At 30.0% G+C, this 15,401-nt stretch overlaps 1 protein-coding gene across 1 annotated transcript; it reads right to left on the bottom strand.

Moving 5' to 3' along the window:
- Positions 1 to 650: 650 nt before the first annotated feature.
- Positions 651 to 1,503, bottom strand: LOC100806935 (dirigent protein 22). The gene has a single exon (XM_003516941.5). It carries the CDS (start codon positions 1,458 to 1,460, stop codon positions 891 to 893), a length of 570 nt encoding a protein of 189 aa, XP_003516989.1. The 5' UTR covers positions 1,461 to 1,503; the 3' UTR covers positions 651 to 890.
- Between the last annotated feature and the right edge of the window lie 13,898 nt (positions 1,504 to 15,401).

The raw sequence follows: 15,401 nt of genomic DNA, 5'->3' as shown, positions 1-15,401 counted from the left end.
TGATAATAATTAGTTACTATATGTTGTTACCAAGATAAAAAAATATTATAAGAGTATATTACATGTTATTCAATAATTAGTTATTAATAATATAATATATTACAAGAACTGACAAAAAAAGAATTCAACCAGATCAAATCGAAACAACTCGATCCGAATCATCGAGTTTGATCAAACCCAACCGGGTTAATATGGGACAAATACATTTTGAGTCCTTTACCTTAATTGGATCACCTATGGCATGGGATTCCGGTCCGACCGGCTAAGCTGGTCCAATTTTCAGTTTTGATAGATTATTAATGTAATCAACTTATTAGAATATCATCAAATTATAAATAACTTGTATTAAAATTTATAGTATATAATAGTTGCTGGATGAATTTTTTAATTTTTTTTTATCATGGTAGCCCCGTGTCATCCCAATTTGGGTCCTTCCATAATTGGATGGTCAATAATTATTAGATGCTTTCTTATTCTTTAGTACTGAGTACATCGAACGAAGTTGATATATAAATCTTAAATATAGATAATATTTTAAAATCTAATTAATATCTTAAAAATTTAACATTTTAATTCTAAAAAAATATTCTTAAAATTTAAAACAAATAATAATTTTTAAAAGATAAACTAAATTATTGTTTTAAAAAAAGACTAAAGATACCAGCCATATTTTTCCATAGAAGTTTCCAATGTAATTCAGTTTCAAAGGCTTTTACACCATGTAATTAAACTTGTTGACATCATAGCATACTAAGTACAAAGCATACGTATCAATACAAATGTAGAATGGTATAACCTTTAGATGCTTTCTTATTCTTTTTGTATATGGGCAAGGCACCCCTTAGCTTGCACCTTTGATGATGAAAGTCTCTTTATTGGGCTTTAACTCATTAATAATGAGAAACATAGATGTTGTACTCAATGGTAGACCTAGTTTGTGGATCAAAAAAGATGGTGTTAGTTTCAGCATACCCAGTTGCAAACCTAAACACCCCAGTGCCTCCAACCACAGGAATCTCCCTAACCTTTAGGGAGGTGCGGTTCCTCCCCAACACGGTGATGGTGCTCCCATTGTACTTCCCTTGGGTTAATATGAAGTTAAAAAATATCAATAAATTAAACTCCGTTTGTGACGTGGCAGCGGCCAAGGCCTCCACTCTCCCCACCACCTTCGAGGTACGCTCCGGTCCCGCCGTCAAGACGTTGTCCATGACCCCGATTGCCCCGAAGGAGCTGGTGGAGCTGTACTGGGGGAGCGGCGGAACCACGAAGACCGTGGTGGCGTTGCTTCCGGTGAAGGTCTCGTGGAAGTAGAACCGGAAATGGCTAACCTTGTCTTTCTTCTTTAAACCCAATGCCTTGTGATCTAGTGAGCCCACGAAACCCGTGTCTTCGGCATTGGCGTAAATGAGGGTATTACAAGAGACGAGAAGGGAGAGAATGACGAATTGAGTAGTCATGGCTGGTAATGAGAGAAAGATTGGTTCTTTGATAAGTTGTTGGAATAATGAAGAGAATGAATATGGAAGGGAGAATTTATAAAGGAAGGGGACGTGAGGAAACATTGGACTTTAATTTGTCCAATTGGGAAAAGAGAAAGCAATTGTTTAATAAAACAAAGAGCTGACTTTGGGTGAGACTAGTTAGGGGCGTGTTTCTCTTTATTATTTAATGCTAGAAATGAGTCAATATTGGATCAATCTCATTTGTTATTATAATATATCAATATTAACATTATAGATAGTTAAATAATATAATAAAAATTATATAAAATTTAAATTAGAATATATTTTATATTGTATATTCTAAAATAAATAATATCATCGTGAATATATAACATTATGTTATATAAAATATTATCCATTAAATAATTTCTTATTATTAATAATATATAATTATTCAGAAAAATCATACATACTTTTTAAAGTACAGGACCTCGAACAAGGCTTGAATGACCCAAAACATGACCAAATCCATCCTCAGAATGTATTAGTTTCATTTTCTGAAACTCAAACTCGTCAAAATTAATATCGAACTGAGCTAATTTAGTGGAATGGATAGATCATGCACACACCTAATAAGGAGTTAGTAGGCATGGATTTTTGATGTAATTTTTTTTACATATGGTTAACTAATTAGAAATAATTTCTAGTATGAATTTTAACATAATTATTATAAAAGTTTATAAATTATCATACACAATGTTATGTGATTAAGTAAAAATATAAACATTCAATAGATGCCTTATTTACTCAAATAAATAACATAAGAGAGATTAATTAAAATGAAAAATAAATTATAAAATTATTAGAAAAGAAGTGATTCAAAATAATATATCTCAGTGTCTTTGCATATCTCTTTTAGTTTTTAATAAATTCAGTAAATGCGTCCCAATAAATTAAGTATATTTTATTTTGGACATGCGAGACCTAATTAGTATATATTTAGTTAAATTGAATTTAGTTTATTCTAATTTTTCGTTTATAATTTTAGTTTTTTTATTATTTTATAATCCTTAATATTTGCATACATTTATTGTTTTTATTCTTTATATTTTAATTAGCTCAGTTATTTGTTAATGATATCATATATGTTAGATTTGGGATTCAATTGGATTAAAATAAAAGAAATAAATTATATATAAAACTGTGAACCAACCAAAATTATGAATTTTTTAAAATGTGAAAACCAAAGTTACAAAAGAAGATGACTGAAATTGTTGATAAAAAATTAAACAAAACTAAAATTGTAATTTAGTTTTCTATTATTATTATTATTATTATTATTATTATTTTTCCTTGCGAATTCTTTGATTTGTAAGCTGTTTTCACGTGAGGGAAAATGAAGGAAAAAAAGTCTCCAAACATTCAAAATCAATTGATATTTATGGGAGAGAAAAAATAACCGTTTGATATTTATGGGAGTTAAAATATAAGAAGAGAAATAGAAAAAAAAATATAAGTATGGATGAGGTGTTTGATATTTATGGGAGTCAAAATATAAGAACTCAAAAATAAAATATTATTAGAAAATAGCAGCCAGCAGGAAGGGCCTTACCTGAAGCCGAAGGCATTGCGTTGACCAGTCGTGCCTGATGTCTATAAACATCGGCGGAGCTTTTGAAGGAGAGGAGGCTGGCCAATTCTATATTCATTAACCTATTTATACTAATATGTTTATTGATCTATTTATAGGACTTAATTCAAAATTAACAAACTCTTAAATAGATTTTTAGGTTAAGTTAAACTTTTGAATAAGTCAAGAAATGGCATATAAATTAATAATTTTGAGTCATTATGATGAGTTTGTTTAAATTTGATAAAAATAACTTTAAAATTTAGATAAATATATTAAAAATAAAAAAATATTTATTTTTATTAAAATAAGTTCTTATTTCAACAAATAAAATTTAAAAAACTGATCTTAAATTGAATGAACATAGGGCAACATTTTAATTGAAAAAGAAAACTGTTTTTTGAAAATTAAATTGAATATTATTGAACAAGGCGCGAAATGTAGCCCAACAGAAGATTACATCAATAGCCCAACATTTTAATTATTGTCTTCATTATTATTATTATTATTATTATTATTATTATTATTATTATTATTATTATTATTATTATTATAACTAATTTTATGAGTTCAGATTACATTTTAAGTTTTTGTCATGTATAATATATTTATTTTTCATTTTCAAACTCATTTCTTTTATGAAATTTATATTCTCATTCTGTATAGGAATGTTTATACAATATAACTTAAACTTGCAAATTTTTCTTGCATGTGGATTTTTCTTTTAGGTTTTTATGAAGATTATTTTCTATAAATTTTTGTAATTTTCTTACAAACTTTTTTTTCAAATTTTGTAATGATTTTGACAAATATATGATTATTTTCTTAAATTTGTTGAAAAACTATTGAAACTTTTCATTTTTGTATACATAGTCTTGTGCAAAATTTGTTTTGTACAAAACAACTTAATTTTTCTTATTTTTTAACAAATAATTTAAATATAAATTCTCTCACTTTTTTTAGTAGCAAACATGGACATAAAAGTAGTATTAAAAATTAAAGAGGGCTATCAATAAAGTAGAAAAAATTATTTTAATATCTTAAAATAATTAATATCTAAAATTTTAAAATTATCCATATGACATAATATTATAAAAATATTACATTCAATTTATATATTATAATCTTAATATATTTTCCCCCTTCAAAAATTTTAGTCAAGGTCCGTCATTGCTTATAAATATATTATTAATTAATAATATTTTTCATTTTTCATTTATTTTTTCTATCAATGTTGTATATCAGATATCATTTATTATACACATACTAATTTCTCTTTTATCTATTTCTTTCACTAAATATCAAATAGGTGGAAGCGTCCATCAGTTATCTGTGTTCTTGTTTAACATGCATATCCTTCCAAATTAATTTTTATTTTTAGGAAGAAAGGTTTATATCATTTCATTCAAGATAAGACATTCAATGCAAGATGCATGAGAAGAAATAAAAAGAAAACTTGGTGATCAACTAACATAAATTTAGATGTGCTAACAAAATTATGAGGAGACTTGGTTAGGTTTCCCCTAATAAACTGATCCATGACGTTTTTTTACCAAGATGAAGCAAATGCCTACATTTATCACATTGTGAAGGTTCATTTCTTTGATCCATTTGATTGCTTCAAGCAAAGCTGCGGCTTCAGCCTCATCAGTAGCTGGTGGAGATCGAACCCATCGAGAAATGTTGTGATGGGAACTGAAAACATCCTGCGTGAAGAATGAATCGCACGCCATTGACTTGTACTCTCTCCTTGGCTAAATTGAGAGATACGAGTCGAGACTTCACAATGTTTTACCAAACATTTTCATTTCTTCGCCGCCAAAAACACCAAAGAATACAGTAACAAATTCAATAAGTTCAGAATCATGCAATAGCTCCATAATGTTGAAAAAAGCTTCCAAAAAACCCTCTGCAGTGGAAATAGAATTTGTTCAAAGCTCCATACTGGTGACAAGAGTTAAACCTGTTTTCCATGTTGATAGTCAAAGAAAACATGCCAATCATTTTCAATAACAGATTCCCAAAAAGGGCATAATTCAGAACAGTTAACTCCTTTAGAAATCAGCCTTTGGCTAGTTGAAAAAACACCCTTTACTCTCAAGTCTCTACCTAATCTCCAACGAAATATTTTATCTCTTGTGCTAGCTGCAACTTCCAGCGCTACTACAAAAATGTTATTCTACAATACAGGATCAAAGACGGTTTTATAAAACTGATATCGTAAAAAATAAAGTAATATTTTTGTAAATAATTATAACTTCTTAAAGACGGTTTTTTAAGGTCATCTTTGAAATGTCTATTTAAATATGGCTTTAACGAAAATTGTCTTTGAATCAGTTTGTTCAAAGACGATTTTATTAAAACCGTTATGTAAATGCCTTCACATTTTACATTCTTGTTCACAGTGTGTAAATTAAATGTAGGAGCAGAGCCCTTCCCACAAGCACATGCATCACCCTTGGTATGGTCCTTTCCATTTTATGCTTAGCTTAGAATCAATGAAAGATATCCTCGGTCAAAACAAATAAATAATAAAAGACTCAATTTAGGGGGATAAGAAAAAAATCAAAGTGATTCCATTATCCTGCCATTCCGAACAACAACCATGTTCCAGAATATTTTGTTTCATTGTATATGGATTGGTCATTTTGTATGTGCAAGTGCAACTTGTGCCAAATGTAAATAATCTATTTGTCATTTGGCTAGTAAGAAAGCATATTCAGCATGTTTCTTACATCTCCCACGAGCCAAATTCAATTTCTTGGTATTTAGCTTGGTTTTTATTTTCATTTCTACTTGGCCAAATAAATAATTATAAAATTACATTTATTTTTATTAAACATAGTAAGAACAAAAAATATATTGCTTTGTTTCCTAGCTTATAGTAGTACGAATTGAAGGGGACAAAATACAACTTTAGAATTACATTGCTCTGCCTTTGCCTTGCAACATTCTTTAAACTTTTGATTGACTTTGATATTCATGCAGATTTGATAATTTGTTCCTAAGAAGCCAATTTTATATGTTCCTTTGGGCAATGTAATTTGTCTTGTTAAAAATATTCTTATCTTTAATTTGTAGACGAGCATTTTGGGACAAAAAGATCTCACAGGAGGTCAGCGGTGCTGGTTGAGCTCGCCAAGGCTGTCGAAGCCAATGCCGTGTAAGATGTTTTCATAAATACTTAAATAAAGACTATTAATTCAATTGTATTTTTATTTTCATAAATTGGAAAAATAGATAAAAATAAGATTCTAATATTTCATTTTAATCCATTCCTGGATCGTATAGAAAATTCAATCTTTAGTGCTTTGGAGTATGAGAGTATCCAGCATAAGAATTTTTTTTTTTTCAATCTTAAGAATTCTCATAATAATGCCCAAAACATAAATGCTAAGTGTCAACTTATATGCTGCCATAAATCTTTACAAAATCATTATATATGTTTTCTCATAGTAAAAAAATACTAATGCATTGGGAAATTTTGTATAAATGTTGTCTATGCTTAATAGTTTTATTATTATTATTATTATTATTATTATTATTATTATTATTATTATTATTATTCTATTGTGTTAGTAATTTTATAATTCCTAATTAATTAATTAGTGTGGACTATATATTATATTTATCGTTTATATTAGTTATTTATATTTATGGGCTCAATAAAAGTGGTCTAATTTGGTGAGCCTATTGGACTATCATAAAAAATTAATGGGCTTGATAAGCTGTTAGTTGTTATTCCTGAGTTAGTTTTATGTTGAATATTTGCAAAGAATAACGCCTTACCTCTAATTTATGGTTCTTTTTGTAAGAATTGTACATATTTTTATGTTTAGTGTGATTTTATAGAGTAGATACTTCCATTCTGTGAATTAATGTTGAATCCAACTCAGTTTCAGGCCAAAGGAGAGAAGATTCATGTAGCTAATGACTCGCTCAGCAAGGCAGATCCGCTCAGCAAGTGACATCCGCTAAGCAAGGCATACAACTTGTTTAGCAGGTTAGGAAACCCTAGAAGAGGATCAGTCAAAGATGTGCTCGCCTAGCGTGTAGCCAGCCCACCCAGGGAGGACATTGTTTCTTCTCGCGCTTAGCGTGCCCAATCTCGCTAAGCCAAAATTCACTTACTCTCGCTTAGCGAGCTCGTCTCACTAAGCAAGCCTTCGAAAGCTGAAAGGTCCAAGAGCCTTTAAAACACTAAAGTTGGTGGAAATAAAATAGAGAGCTTGAGAGAGTGCACAAGAGGAAGTTGAGAAGACAAAAGGAAAGCAGCTAAGAGAGCTTAGGTTAGAAAGAGTGAAGTCTAGGGTTTAGAGGTTGTAGGAGACATCCCCAACCATCCTTTGCCATTTTCTTTCACTCAAAGCTATTCCTTCCTTGTATTGAGAGATTGCATTACTTGTAATGGAAGGCTAAGCCTCTTGGTTTGGGAGTTCTGCTGAAACCTTGATGTAACACTCTTTCACTATCTATTTAATGTTATTTTTATGTGTTCATTGCTTCTATCTATGCTTATTTTACATGCTTATGGCTTGATCACCCATTTGTATGTATAGTTAGGATTTTTAGCATTAGGAAATGCTTTAAAGCCTTAGAACTTGGTAGAGCAAACTAGAAATCTGTATGTCTAGGAATAGAGTGTAGTGATCTAGTCCAGTTTATGCTGTAGACTTAATATAACTCTTTTAGACTAAGTTTGTTGAGGGATCAAGGACGAAGTTTAAAAAGAGTTAGGCTCATTCACTAAAGGAATCTTGGTTTGAGTAATTTCTCAGCATAAGAACACTAGGATAGCGTTAAATAGAGAAAAATACATATTAACATCAAAATAAATTCAGTAGAATGACCCAACGCTTTTTACTTGATAGTTTTCACTTCCATAATTCTAGATATTTAGCTTAAGTTTAAATAGACTTTAGTATAGAATCCAACTTGATGTTTACTCTGTTTTTAATCCATACAAATGTTTGCATATTGAATATACAATGTCTGAGTGAAACAAATTTCCTAAGGATACGATACTCGGTCTTACCATTTTATACTACTTGAGTGAATCGGTACACTTGCCGACCAACGAACATAAGTGGAAACCAGTTTTGCCCGTTAGGCAATAATGAGAACTCTAACAGGTTAAAATCTAAAACAAGGTTGTAGTCCCTAATATACCAAATCAGTAATTATATTCTCTTCTCCCTATCTGACGAGAAACCTAAGGTCCCAAAAGGAAAACGGTGATTTGGTTGAGAAAAAACACAAAATCAACAGTTCCTCAGACTCATCAATTCTGCTACTTATCATGGATCCAGATATTTTTCACAACCCCTCTTGATAATCTAACGTAATGTGTTTCCGATGTTTATTGTTATTTTATTAAGATCCCTAAAATGCCAAACAAGTGGTATCAGAGCCAGCATTATTGTTAGATTATTGGGAATTAAAGTTATTTGATTTGTGTTATACTTGTATTATTTTGTTACATGAACCCTAATTTTATTTTGGGATTTTATCTTTGTAATTATAATTATGATTGTAAGTTTGGAATTTTTTTTCTTTTTGATCATAATATAATAATCATCATATGCGCGTTCATGTTTTGCGATTGGATTCCATGAGAAATTTTTTTCTCGCTCCAGAATAGTCATCCACTTTTGTTTTTCGTTCGGATTCCATGCCATGACATGATATACATGTGATACATAATCTTTGGCTTTATTATATCATCATAAGAAAACCCATGTTGCGTATTGTTAAATGCAATTTGGCTTCTGCATTTTATTTTTGTTTTCCTTGTTTTTATTTGTGAATTATGTATATTAATTGGTGATTCCCATTATGTTTTGGTGTAAATTCATAAATTAGAAACCCTCAAAATTGTTCCTTTTTTTTATGTCTGGTAATTTTGATTGAGTTGATTGAAACAATATATTGTCAAAGCAATCTCTACTGCATAAATTAATTTAATTAAAATTGCATAGATATTAGTATACAATTATTTATGCAAATTCTACTCAGCTCAAAGGAAGACACAATTTGGTCAAATAATTTTGTACCCGTGATGATAAATGTGTGACAATTATAAGGTATTTTCATATGAATTATAGTCGGTCCAAAGAAAGACTATAATTTGACAAAATTTATTGTCAATACTTGATCATTGCGTTGAGAGTACAAATTACAAATTAATTTCTCTGTACAAATTTATTGTTGTGCTGGGTTTGTTATGTGAATTATTTTGCACATGTCTTGTTATATATATATATATATATATATATATATATATATATATATATATATATATTAACTTATTGGCTTATTTGTGAGCATGTAATTATTTTTATTTTTTTATTATTCAGTTTCTGTTGCTAGTGCTGCAAATGTATCTGCTCTAGTGAACAATATCTCTATATTGAATGGGACAAATTTTAAGGTCTGGAAGGAAGCCATAGAAATTGTTCTCGACTATATGGATTTGCATTTGGCACTGAGAATGAAATGACCCACTTTCACTCCGGAAGCCTCCAATGAGGTAAAAATTGAGAAATGGGATCGTTCCAATCGAATGTGCATTATGATCATGAAGAGCTCTATTCTAGAAGCGCTTCGGGGCTCTATTTCTGAGGATGAAAATGCAAAAAAAATTATTGATGAAATTGAATAGTACTTTGCAAAAAATGAGAAGGCGGAGACAAGTAACCTTTTGGCTAAACTCATCTCCATGAAGTATAAGGGCAAAAGTAATATACGAGAGTGCATAATGGAAATGTCTAACTTGGCATCTAAACTGAAAGCACTTAAGTTAGAGCTTGGTGAAGACCTGCTCGTGCATTTAGTTTTGATCTCACTTCTTACACACTTGGGGCAATTCAAAGTGAGTTATAACACTCAGAAGGACAAATGGTCCCTTAATGAACTTATATCTCGCTGTGTGCAAGAGGAAGAGAGGCTACAGAGAGACAGATCTGAAAGTGCTCATTTAAGCTCCACCTCTCATAATAATAAAAAAGAAAGAAAACTAAGGGTGCTGCTGAAAGGTCTTCTCAGCAAAAGAAACCAAAGAAGGATGAGGAATTTACCTGCTACTTCTGCAAGAAGTCTGGACACATGAAGAAAGAGTGTCCTAAGTACGCCACATGGCGTGTAAAGAAAGGTAAATCTCTTGCTCTTGTTTGTTCTAAAGTTAATTTAGCTTTTGTACCTAAAGATACTTGGTGGGTAGATTCTGGTGCTACTACTCACATAAGTGTAACCATGCAGGGTTGCCTGTGGAGCCGACTGCCAAGTGATGATGAAAGAGTCATCTTTGTTGGCGATGGCAAAAAGGTTACGGTGGAGGCTATAGGAACTTTTAGATTGCAGTTGAAGACTGGATTTTATTTGGATTTGTTTGAGACTTTCGTTGTATCGTCTTTTAGACAGAATTTATCCATCTAATGAGAAATATCATCAGAAATTAATATGGGCTTGATAAGCGAAAACCAATTTGACCCGTTAGGGAATAATGAGAACTCTAACAGGTTAAAACCTAAAGCAATACAACTTTGTAGACAAAACACCAACAAAGTAAAGACTTTTTATATTATCAATCTAACGATGGATTATTAAATAGGACAGTGATAAACCTGTTAATTTTTATTATAATTATTTAAAAATTATATTCAAAATAGTTTGTAAATCAGTTGATAATATATATTTATTTACATCAATAATATGAATGAAAATTAAACTCATTAATTTTCCTTTTCTAAGAACAACTCCAATGCAATTGCAATTGAGTTGGTTTTTAAGCTTAAGTGACTTGAGAATACTATTAGAACAAATGAGTTCTTATAATGGAGTTTGTATAGAAGTTTCTTATATAAGCAACTATAATCAAGATTGTTTAACTACAAAAAAATAATAATTTTGCAACTAAAAAAGAAGATTCTTGTGTGAGTGGAAAGATAAAATAGTATCTACTAAAAAATAAATTAAGAAATCAATTAAGTTTTACCATTAATTAGAGTAAAATTAATGAGTACTCGATCTTAAACAAAGGACTCACTAATAAAAAAATTAAGAACTCAATAATTGAGTTCTTACATTAGAAATACCACAAAAATTCAAAGCATTAAGGGACAAAATTTTCTTTTTGTCACTAATACTTGAGTCATGAAAATTTTAGTGAGAATTTTTAATAAATTACATATAAATTGAGTCATGACTAATGCTAATTTTCTTGTACTTTAAAAAAGCGTTTGATATACATTCTTAAGTATAATACAAGGAGAATAAAGCATCACAAACATAAAGTTACAAATGTTACATTGATAACTTTTTATCATGTGCATTATTTCGTGAATAGTGGACAGTAAAAATAAAAAAATTATAAAATTTATGAGGATGAAGTGGTCAATGTGGAAGGGTTGAGCCAAGCTTTGACAACTCAGAAGCCACTTGGAGGAGTCGGGGTTGATTATCGTATATGTTGTTTGTGTATTTGAAACAACTTGAAGGCAGAAGAAATATGTTGTTCCACCAATGCCATTTCTCCCCGCACCCTTGCTAGGGGTTCAAAATCATTTAATTTGTGTAATTGATTATGGAAGATTAGGATAAGAACTTGATAATTTAGTTTTTTATTCTTTTTTGCGTTTTTTCTATATATATATATATATATATATATATATATATATATATATATATATATATTTGAAGTGGAGGAGGAAGTAGTGGTAGGTTCTATATTTATAATTTGAAAAAATATTGTAGACTAAAAATAATCATAAATTAATTATTTTGAAATTTAAAACATAAAGAGAGTGTTAACGATAAATTAATGAAAGGACTAAAATGGTTCACTCCTAAACATAAAACACTAAAATAAGATTTTAAAAAAAATCCAAAATGAAAAAACACAAAAAAAAAAACTTATTTCATCAATGTTTTCTTATCATATCATCAATCAATTATCTCTTTGTCTCTATTCTTATCAATCTCAAGATATGATATATAAATCAAAGGGTGTTCAATAATATGGGTCAAATTAATAAAAATGATACATATAGCTAGAATGTGAGAGCAGCATGTGCGTCTGATGAACATGTGTCTGCTACCAAAATTATGGGAGAGGGTAGTGAGAATTGGAGAGGTGTGTCCGTTGAGACAAAAAATAAAATAAAATTGAGAGCGATGATGGATGTGCCTGAATGTTAAAATCAATGTGAATATTAACAAGGTAAAGCCACGAGGGAGGTCCAGATCTGGATTTTTGTCACCGAATAAGTGGTTTTGTTTTTATCAGTCCAGAGCCATGGTTGGGTGAGGAAGCCATTTCTAGCTGTTAAAAGCTGCAAGCATATCAACTTCATAAAATAATAATGGGAAAAATGACAGGTGCCAGTTTCACAGGACACCACTTCATCATATGACATGAACTAAAAGTCGTAACTAAACAAAATTTTGAGGAATTTGACAAGTTAAATATTTATTTAAGAACTAAAATCTATAATTAAAAAAAAAATAAAGGACTAAAACTTAATTATTCCTTAAAATTGTTAATTGAAGAAGCATACGTGCTTGTGAAGATGCTACCTTGAATTGAGAGACCATAAAAATAACCTTGAATCGAGAGGAATCAAATTAAGAGAATGGGGTTTGGTTGATATAAATAGCACATACCAATTAAAATTCAGCTGTGGAGAAGGCCTTTTATTAGTTTTATGTAATTCATTCTTTTGATCCCTTACGTTAATAAGCTTTAATTCATTCAAAAAATGGCCAATATTGGAGTTGATTAGTAAGTATTCTTGAGTTTTGAAACCACATGTTAGGTCAGTTGCTTAACTTTGAAATTGATCCCTTCGTGGTTGAATCTCTCTTGAAATGAGATTTCAAATATTCATTTATTTTCTTTGGGTTATGTTTTGATTGATGAAAAGGAGAAAAATATAATACTTATAGTTCCATTGTGAAGGTCGAGCATTAGATTATGGGAGGTGAGGTTGCTGCAGCGAATCCCTTCCCATTGGCAGCAATCAGCAGTGGTCCAAGAAGAGAGCATGCCATAGCGATCCAGAAGGGCAGCCTTGAATTGGAGGAGTGCTTCCCTCTCCCTCTCAATGCACATAATTTCCTCTTCAGCACAAACAACCTGCAACATCATCATCAAACACACCATAATTTTGTCCGAAAAAATAGCATACTTAATCTTTTTATATGTAGAATCAATAAATAGCTTTTTTATTTTTTGTTTTGTTATAAAAGAGTTATTTGAATGTAAATATTCTAAAGCAAAGCAGACTAAAATAGAAGCTAGCAAAATTTTGTCATGACCCTAATTAAATCAATTTATCTTTTCTAGAGCTAAATTTTCATTATTGAGTTTCTCGGTTTTAGTTTTAAAATTTTTAAAAATTAAAACCAGTTTTAGTTTTAAATTTTTGTTTATTCTTTGTTTTAAATTTTTAAAATGATGTTGTGAATAGAGAATAAATAAATTGAATCAATTATTTTATCTCATTTTGCTCCACTATAAAATAATGGTGCCAATGAAGATAGCATGATCAAAGTGACGATCACAATGGTAATGTGGTGGAATGATGGTGATGACGATGGTGGAGGTGGTGGTGGAATTGTGATGATGATAGTAACGATGATAGTAGGGTAAAATAGTAAAAAATTACACTAATATCATTTTGAAATTAAGTTAAAAATCATTTTAGGTCCAATTTTGTTGAATGCGTGTTATTTTGAAAATTACATTTGAAAACTGAAAACCAGAGTTTAAATGTTCACACATGTTTCACAATAAGACCTTTCTTATAGAAGGCAGGCATCACTACATTCTTTCACAAGGAGGCACTACATCAATTATATCCCTTCCAAAATTACAAGGTTTGGATAAAAAAAAGGTGGAAATAAGATTAATTTGATTTAAAATTAAAATATTATAATGCAAAAAAAAAAGGTGTGAGCATAGAGAATTATTATGGCTATTTTTTAAGGACAAAATCTTAAGCATGAACAAAATATTGAAATCAAGGTAGTTATTGAGAGAGTCTATCTTAGTTCATTAAGTAGGATGCGTGAATTATTATAAATCTCTTGGTACCTATCTTCGATACTTATAGATATAAAAAAAAGCAAGTCAATTGAAAAATAAAATCAAAATGGTGTTAGAGCATAAACAAAATGTTACTGTCATGTATAATTATTAAATCAAATAATAGAGAAATTATTACTTATAACAAGTTCCATAGTAAATTAAGGGAAACAATTAAGAATACAAATAGCTTACTCATTAGTTAATCTTGCCACAAAACTTTTACTAAAAGATAAAACTGAATATAGGCACAAATTTTGATGCACTATCTCAACTATTTTGGTCAAACATTGATATGTCTAATCCCGAATAGGAGAAACTCCACAAATATTTGACAAATATTTTCAAGTGCTCAATATATTTAGTAGTAATTTGGTCAATGAATTGAATACAACTATAAATATTGGTACATTGAGTGTTGACTAGTCATACACTAACTTGTTCAATACAAGTTACGAGAAACTTAATAAATATTTGATGGAGATTTTGAAAAACTCAATATACTTAGTAGTAATTTGATCAATGGATTGAATACAAGTATAAATATTTACAAGTTATGAGAATTCACATAACCAACTTGAATAAGATCAATATTTGAAACGGGAAATGCAAGATTTCTTGAGGAAGTTAAGTTTGGGAAGGAAAAGAACATAATGAAAGTTGTCTTTGAGGAAGAACCTATTATTGACAGTGCTCAAGTCCTCATACCTATTGCTATTCAAGAAACAACTCTAGTAATAGAAAATAATGTTCAAACTATTGTTGATGACATTGTTCAAGAACAAGACAATGATGAGGTTCTTCCTCAAATACCTATACAGAAACCTTAACAACCTCAAGAAGTGTCATTAAGGAGATCTGATAGAGAAAGGAGAAGTGCAATGCCTGATGATTATATTATCTTTCTCCAAGAACATGAGAATGACATTGCTTTAACAGAGGATGATTTGATTAACTTCTATCAAGTCATGCATAGTTCTAACTCTCAAAACTGGATCAATGCCATGAAGGATGAGATGAAATCTATGCAAGACAATGACGTTTGGGATCTTGTTGAATTTCCTGAAAGTGTGAAACCTATTGGTTGCAAATGGATATTTAAAAACAAAAAGGATTTAAAGGGCAATATCAAGAGATATAAGGCCCGTCTAGTTGCTAAAGGATTTACCCAAAGGAAGGCATTGACTTTAAAGAAACCTTTTTCTGTAGTATCTTCAAAGGATTCTTTTACAACAATAATGAC

This window comes from Glycine max, chromosome 1, assembly GCF_000004515.6.
Source record: "Glycine max cultivar Williams 82 chromosome 1, Glycine_max_v4.0, whole genome shotgun sequence".
Classification (NCBI taxonomy): domain Eukaryota; kingdom Viridiplantae; phylum Streptophyta; class Magnoliopsida; order Fabales; family Fabaceae; genus Glycine; species Glycine max.
The sequence above is the reverse complement of the archived record's forward strand: the minus strand, read 5'-3'. Positions and strand labels throughout refer to the sequence as shown.